The 7,623-nt window shown below is 38.7% G+C and overlaps 2 protein-coding genes across 2 annotated transcripts in view; both read right to left on the reverse strand.

The window, feature by feature from the left end:
• Positions 1-1,028, reverse strand: part of LOC146659492 (alpha-lactalbumin-like) — a 2,297-nt gene extending 1,269 nt beyond the window's left edge. The window contains exons 1-3 of the mRNA XM_085423599.1: positions 996-1,028; positions 650-708; positions 1-226 (exon numbers count right to left, since the gene is read on the reverse strand). The exon at positions 1-226 is cut by the window's left edge and continues 239 nt beyond it. The gene's annotated coding sequence lies outside the window, so the exon portion shown is untranslated. The remainder of the gene's footprint in view (positions 227-649; positions 709-995) is intronic.
• A 3,385-nt stretch (positions 1,029-4,413) lies between these two features.
• LOC146659493 (uncharacterized) lies at positions 4,414-7,406 on the reverse strand. The gene is made up of 5 exons (XM_085423594.1): positions 7,249-7,406; positions 6,898-7,059; positions 5,956-6,453; positions 5,803-5,863; positions 4,414-5,550 (listed from the first exon to the last, which is right to left on the reverse strand). The coding sequence occupies exons 2-5, from the start codon at positions 7,046-7,048 to the stop codon at positions 5,484-5,486; spliced, it is 777 nt and encodes a 258-aa protein (XP_085279720.1). The 5' UTR covers positions 7,049-7,059; positions 7,249-7,406; the 3' UTR covers positions 4,414-5,483.
• Positions 7,407-7,623: the final 217 nt, after the last annotated feature.

Consider the following 7,623-nt stretch of genomic DNA (forward strand, 5'->3'; position numbering starts at 1 on the left):
CAAAGGTGGAGTTCATTGCGATGATAGTTGAGTTAATAGTTAATAGTGGTATTGGTCAGGTCAGTGGATGTTGAATTGGTGTTTGGTGGTGTGACTGCTCCATTGGTCATTTTGTTGGCTCCTGTTGCGGCGGGGACTGTTGGCTTTGGTGTTGCAGGGATGCAGTTGCCAAACGACTTGACCAAGTCTGTGTTCAGATGACACATCTTGTCCACTTCACAGATAACTGCAGCAAACAAGGAAGAAAGAAAAGATTAAAAAGGTGATAAGAGTCGTCTTCCATCAACCTCCAAAATACATAAAAAGACAACAGTGACAGAGACAAATGAGCTACCTTCAAAATGTATGTGCCTTTGGTTTTACTTTAGGGACTATTGTTTTTCAGTCACTGGGACCATAAATCTTTATCTCATTGAATGCCAGATGAACAGACAAGTGAACAGACAAACTGGTCTAGGTTCTCCAGCATCCCTTCACAAGAGCGAAATGAACACTGAAGGAGCCTGAGAGAGACTGCTCTCTTTTATATGAAGCTCTTTGTAGTTATTTCTTAAAAGCACACTTTCATTTTGTGTTAATCTTGCATTTTTGTGTTCATTTTTGTTTTCCACATTACATGCTGCTATGCATGCACCATATTTAAGCTCACCTGTTGCCTCTTTCCCCCTGTCTCCCGGACAAGCAACGTGAGCTTCATATCAGTACTTTCTGTCGGAAAAGGTGAAAATGAAACGATTGTTGTGATGTCTTTTTAAATAAAATACATTTTCATTAAGTAAAAGAATTTTGCAAGACTTTGTTCTAAGGTCTATTTTTGTAAGAGAGGAGCTGAAAAATGGTTGCCTTTTCTTTATATGCAGAACCCATTCATTTGATTATAGTCTAAAGTGAAATCACTGGTTAAAAAACAATATTGACAGAAAAAGTACGGAAACAAATGTTTTTTTACATAATATGATGAAAACATTGCGATTATAAATGTAGCAAATACTTACCACGTTGGGCCACTTGATCGACTGCTAAATTGCTGTCTCTGTATGTTTGCAGATAGAGCCGGTGCATTTATATGTGATGGCTTTTAGCAGTGGACAAGCCTGTTTCACTGCTGCCTTTGTTGTATGGGGAGTTTCCCTTAATACACAGGAAATCTTTTAATGATGATGAAAGAACACACAAATGTGGTTTTGATTATTGTTATGCAATTGCTTATGGATTACATTATTTTACCTGGCCCATTTAGCATTAAATCATCCAACACCTGACTTTCACTGCTTTCATTGACTTGAACATCCCCATATGGAAAAGATATATATAAATCTTATAAAGTTTGTATCTGTCTTGTGTGAAACTTGTATGAAAAGCATACAAGAGTGAATACAGACATAAGATCCCTTGAAAAAATTATATAAATGAAAGTTGTATGTTTTGGACACTTACTAAAACAATATATGAAAGTAATGAGTAAATCATATAAGTTATTAATATTTCTTTTCCATATGGGTCAAGTCAACGCACCCAAAAGGATTATACAAGCACAGATGAGGGAGTAGACTTCACTGAAACTTTTGTGTTTGATATATTTAGGAGGTGCAAAATGTTTCTCGGAACAGAGTGGAACAGATCTGAAGTCACAATGATGAAAGGTGTGATCGCACCTTTTACTAAGATGACTTTTATTTGCACCCCCCATCCCCTCCCTACTGTTTCTAAACAGTCTAAGCATATAAGATGATATCTGTTAAATCTTCTCACAAATTTCTCACAAAGTGCAAACATTCCCCATTAGGACTTGTGCTTCCGAAATGTCTGGCTGTAATTATCTTCACATTAGGAGAAACATCTGTTAGTCAGACCTTAACTTCATCTGGTTCACTACCACTATTACCTTTTTCCCACTAGTTACTAGGTTCAACTTGATTTGGGGGTTTTCCATTAGGTGGTAGTACTTGGTAGCAAGTATGTTTTTAGTACCTGCTTGGCCAGGATTCCAAATGAGCCGAGTCAGACCAAAAATTTGACATCAAAAGATTCTATACCACAGTCTGACAAAAAGCTATAGACTAAGCAGCAGATATACTATCGCCTGAACATCCTCCATTGTTGTGTTGTGCTTGTGTTGCATACAAATGACATCATGGGACTTTAGGCCACATTGCTATAGTGACCCCAAGGACATTGAGTTGGTACTCGGTCATAATGACAAATGACTGAACAGGGGCGACTAGAGTGACTAGGTTCTAGTGGGAGTGAGGCATATGTGTAGAGGAGCTGTCTGAATCATATCTCCCGTGAAAGATTGATAGAGAAAACTCAAGACAGAAGAGAAACAGTGAGACCAAGAATAACAGCATTGCATTGTCTTAGTTAACTATAGTAGAACTACTAAAAGTGAGTGAGGATAAACATAGCTACTTTTTATAAAGTAGGTGTCACGGTCTGCGGGAGGCAGACCGAATGGAGAATGAGTGGAGGACTCAAGTGCGGACACTGACAAGGAGACGGAATTAACTTTAACGAAAAACTAGCCTTTATTTGGAGCTGATAAGAGAGCATACAAAAATTAAGCAAACAGGCTGAGACCAAGCTAAGAAAACTTGGAATAAACTATGACAAGACTAGAGAGACTGTGAAAGCTATGCATGCTGAAAATACTTTAAAATGTGAAGGGACACTATGAAGTCTAAAACTAGACATGGGGAGGGGAACACAGATGACACCACACTGAACACAGGAAGACGGAGGGCTTAAATACACACACATATGAGGTGATCAGGGGAAGTGGAGACACATGAGGAAACAGCTGACTGGAATGAAAATAACGACGCCATAGTGGAAGTGAAAACTAAGTACATGGAAACAAGACTTCCAAAATAAACAGGAAACAGTAAGAGACACAGACATGACATAAATTTAACAAGTACCACAGAGACATAAAACATGACAGGTAGACATGAAGCTGGGAGACTTAGAACAGAGGAGAAGACACAAAAGGATCTGCAAAACAAAGGACTAACACAGCACTCCAGGCATCGGAACACTTAATAAGATAAACAAAACTCAAACCAGAACACGAATTACAAAAAAAATACAGTAATACTAAAACACTGGGTCACAGGACCCAGTACCGTGACATCGGGGGACGCTTTTGGCGTTTTCATATAATGGCGTTCTAAGGTAGCTGGGATAGGCTTCACTCCACCCACGACCCTGGTAAGTGGAAGACAACGCATAGATAAATGATAAGGACTATTTTACTTTTCCTAGACATGAGAAAAATCAAATATCTTCAGCTCTTGATGATCAGCTTAATGATAACATCTAATGACCAAAAGAATTGCACGGGCGGTTGTTGCTGCACTGTATACACTATTTTCCTCTTTATGATGAGTTTTGCCAGCTTGTCAGAAATTATATACCCCCCCCCCCCCCCCCAATGTTTTAAATGGTTCACTAATTTTAACTGGAAAATGATCTTCAATTACAACATTATTATTATTATTATTTATATGCAGAGGAATCATGAAGGAACAGAGACTCTTCCTTCTCTTTTTCATTATTATCACAAAAAAAGAAGAACACAAAGGGAAAGTAAAGTAAGAATGCACTAAAAGAAAGTGAACATTTTAAAACTTAAACAAAGATGCTGATGGTTTAATTCCCCAAAATTATGAGGAAGAAACACCTGAAAGGTTTGTTGTTCAATCCCTGGTTGCTGAAGTGTTCATGCCAAGGTATCCTTAAGCAAGATAGGGCTTTGGAGTTGACGTCACGCCGCAGTGCATTGTGGGATCGCGGCGCCATGCCAGTAGGCCAGAAAGCAAAACAAGCACACAGTGTTAGAGTGTTGGAATCGGGACTGCCAGAACCATGCTCAAAATCAGCGCAAAAGACAAAGGGCTGTATCGCGACCGATTGCGCCCAGACGCCAAGAGACGGTACTTTGAAAAAATTGCATGCATCGGTAATGTGGACCCGTATGACATAAGGAAGTGGAGTGGAAACCCAGATGACCTACCGCCTTTGTCCTATCCCGATATCTTTGCATACCTTGTCTGTGGAGTCAGCGCATACACAGCAAACCAGTTTAAGAATTATACATCCCTGGAGGCCCACATCCAATTCACAAATGGCTGGGTGCAAGATTTGTCCATCTTTAAGCCTCCACGCTGCGAGTACGTTGTCGTTAAGACATAGGTAAGTCGGTTTGAACTTGATAACTTTCTAAACAACTTCCTTGTTACAGTTTTTGATTTGCACGTGCAACGTGCTGCTCTAAATAGCCTGTAATGTTTCATTTTGTGGTTCAAGATTGATGCCAGCTGTGTGTTGCCATGTAAATAGTTTGCATTTCATTTTTATGTACTTGCTAAGTACATGTGAACAGATCAAGAATAAAAAACAAACAAACAAATATACTATTCTTTTCTGTTTTATTGAAACTACTTCACACAAAGTACAATTATTTACAATGAACTACACATGCAACACAACAGCTTTATGAATAGTCAACAAGAGCAAGTTTCATTTGGCCCTGGTTTGACAACCACACTGGGGCACATATTCACCAAAACACAGCAAACCTTAACAATCTTATCGAGCAGTGTTGTGTTTATTTCTGCTCTGCCCTGTTCATTGCACACACAATACTTCGTCTGCCCTTTAGCTTCCGTGATGCTGTCTGTCCGCTCCCCACTTCTGTCAGATCTTCATCAATCACTTCTGCACAGGGCACACCTTCAGACTCTGCAGCTGCATAACAAAAGCCTGTAAGATAAAATTAGTGCATACACATAAGGTAAATGTACACCAATATTCCAATGACAGGTGTGTGATTCATCTGGAAGTTATGTGCGGATTAGTGTACAGTGATAGCAATTTAGTATGTTTTTAGAGCTCAGGTTTTACTGTATAAATATCTCAGTTTAATCCATTTTTATTTCATATGAGAATAATTTTAATGGTTTGCACAGTAGCCAATTGCTTGGTTTATTTCTGATTAATGAAATACCTTTAAGTCTCCTGGTTGGAGCAAAATTTTATCTCTCATGCTTTCAGGGTTATTTTTCGTATGGTGGTGCACATGTCGTGGTGTTAAATAAACGTGAAGCAACAGGTAGTCTTCATGAGATTGAAGCAGTTTTGTCATTACTATTAAAAGTACTATAAATATATAATAACACAAACACAAAGATGCTGCAAGTCAATATTTATTGAAAGAAAAGAAATAGATGTAAAGCGTTGAGTTTTAGACTTTTGAAAAAGTAATCATTACTTTGTAGGAATTTGAGGGCTGATTAGGTCTATTGGCATTACTATTAAAACATACAGGTACAAAGCAACGGTTACTGAATGATCCACCAAACAAACAAACAAACAAACAAAAAATGCTGTTTGGTTGGTAATGGAGCATGCGGTTCCTCAATCACAGCTCACGGAAGGTGGATCTCATTAGGAAATTGTAGCAACCAAGATCTCACAGCCATTTAGTCACATTCCTCAAAGAAATCCCTGGTGCGACGACATGGCTTCGAGGCACTTTTCATGATCTCCCTGTTTGATTAAAACAAAAGGCAGTTATTAGGCAACACAATAATGGTGTTCAATCCTTGCAGCAGTGTTAAAGACTAAATGCTTTGGAGACGTGATTATGGCCCAACACCTTACTGAATTTTTTAGCTGTTTTTCAGTATATGGATATTATGAATAAATCAGCAAATTAATGTATCACACAATAATATGACATTTTTTCAAAGCTTTGGTTATTTATCTGACCTATTTGTGTTGTGCTTTCCAGAAACTTACTTCCAGTAACCAGTCTTGACAACACAAGCAATATCATCAGTTATGTCATCATCAGTAAAAGCTGCAAGGAAAAAAGAAACCATTTTTAATATACACAATAAAAAAGCAACATTTAAACAGTAAATCTGTGTTTGCTTGTTTGCAAGGACTCACCTGTGCAGGAGGCATGGCACATACTTTTGGATGGACATAATCCCGAATCACAGAACTCTCTGTCAGACAGCTGAAAGAGCCCGTAAAGGTTTTTGGATTCGTCATCGTCCTCACTGCTCGTTTCATCCTCGTCTTCCATTTCACTGTCATCCTTGTGCTCCTCTTCACTAAACTTTTTCCCCTTCTCACTGTGTGAATCAGCATCACGCCTTCGTCTTTTCACGCCACTTGTGCTGTTTGACACAAAGGTTGTGTTCCCTGAGCTGATGGTGGAGTTGACAGTAGTTATAGTGTTAGTAGTAGCAGTAGTGGTGCTGGTCAGGTCTATGGTTGTTGAATTGGTGTTTGTCACTGTGGCTGCTCCAGTGATCGTATTGTTGCCTCCGCTTGTGGAGGGGGTTGTGACCACCGCTGGGTTTGGTGCGGTAGGGATGCACTTGCCAAATGACTTGACTAACTTGGTGTTCAGATCAGACCTCCTTTGTACTTCACAGATAACTGCAACAAACCATTCATGTCCACAAACAAGGACAAGAAAGTTTTACTTTGGTGGCTACTTTTTCAGTTATTATCCTCTGTGTTGTAGAAAAATTTCACTTTACAATTACATTATTGATGCAGTTGATAAAGACATTTAAATAGAAAAATTGCATGTTGCTAATATTACTTCACAAAGTATTTGCAGCTAAGATAAAGCTTTATTACTGATTCTGTATTTGCATGTTTAAAGTAAACAGTAAGTAATGTCATCAGATATATCAAATGCAATTAATGTTTTCCTCAAATATAGAAGAAGAATCAAGCAGCAGTCAACTTAAATAATTTTGTACCGCTAAGGTACAGCTTTGATCCTGATTTTCATGAGCACCAAAGTGATTTGTACTTTGACTCTGAAGGTTATGAAGATTCTTTGCTAAGTACCCAAAGCACATTTGAGCTCACCTGTTGCCAACGTTCTTTCCTTCAGTCTCCTGGGCAGATCAAGCATTTCACCGAGCTTTTCTCTGAGCTCGCATTTGGAAACGATCCGGCTCTCAGAAAAACTGGGCAGCAGAACTGCCACAGCCACCACAACAAGCAACTCGAGTTTCATGTCAGCAGTTTCTGAGGGAAAAAAGTGAAAATTACCTCCGCTTTGTATTTGTAGGTCTACAACAACAAAAAATGGTTAAAAAAATAACAACACTATAGCAAGTGAGGGAACAAACTGAAGTTTTTTTTTTTTTTTACATAATACGAAAACAAATTATAATGACTAAAAAACGTTTTAAAATTAAATAAAAATTTTCTTACCACTTTGGTTGACCAGCTTGCCTTTTCACTGCGAGAATTTTCCCCCACCTGTGTATGTTTACAGACAGAGCCTGTGGGTTTATATATGATGCTAGGACCAGTGGGCCAGCCTGTTTTACTGCTGCGTTTGTTGTTTGGGGAGTTTTGCTTGGGAAAGGAAAATTTTTAACGCTGTCCAAACAATACACAAAAGCCCTCATGACATTAAATACTTATCACCTGAACATGACATTCAGATCTTTCATTGGCTTTAACAACATGTGACTGCATCTACGAGGAGTAACCATACTAGGAATAGACTTCTCTAAATGCTGAATATTCACAAGAGTGGAAGAGGTCTGAGGTCACAGTGATCGTGATCACTGGACACCAAAG

The sequence above is a fragment of the Rhamphochromis longiceps genome, linkage group LG11 (assembly GCF_057381845.1).
Source record: "Rhamphochromis longiceps isolate RC_006_pf linkage group LG11, R_longiceps_female_GT1.1, whole genome shotgun sequence".
NCBI classification, from domain to species: Eukaryota; Metazoa; Chordata; class Actinopteri; order Cichliformes; family Cichlidae; genus Rhamphochromis; species Rhamphochromis longiceps.

What these genes read in the sequence shown, in the direction of transcription:
- LOC146659493 (XM_085423594.1), bottom strand. Translation starts at nt 7,048, where the DNA reads ATGAAACTCGAGTTGCTTGTTGTGGTGGCTGTGGCAGTTCTGCTGCCC. An exon ending in GGAAAGAACGTTGGCAACAG is followed by an intron (nt 6,454 to 6,897) that starts GTGAGCTCAAAT and finishes GGTTTGTTGCAG; the next exon opens with TTATCTGTGAAGTACAAAGG. An exon ending in GTCAAGACTGGTTACTGGAA is followed by an intron (nt 5,551 to 5,802) that starts GTAAGTTTCTGG and finishes TTAATCAAACAG; the next exon opens with GGAGATCATGAAAAGTGCCT.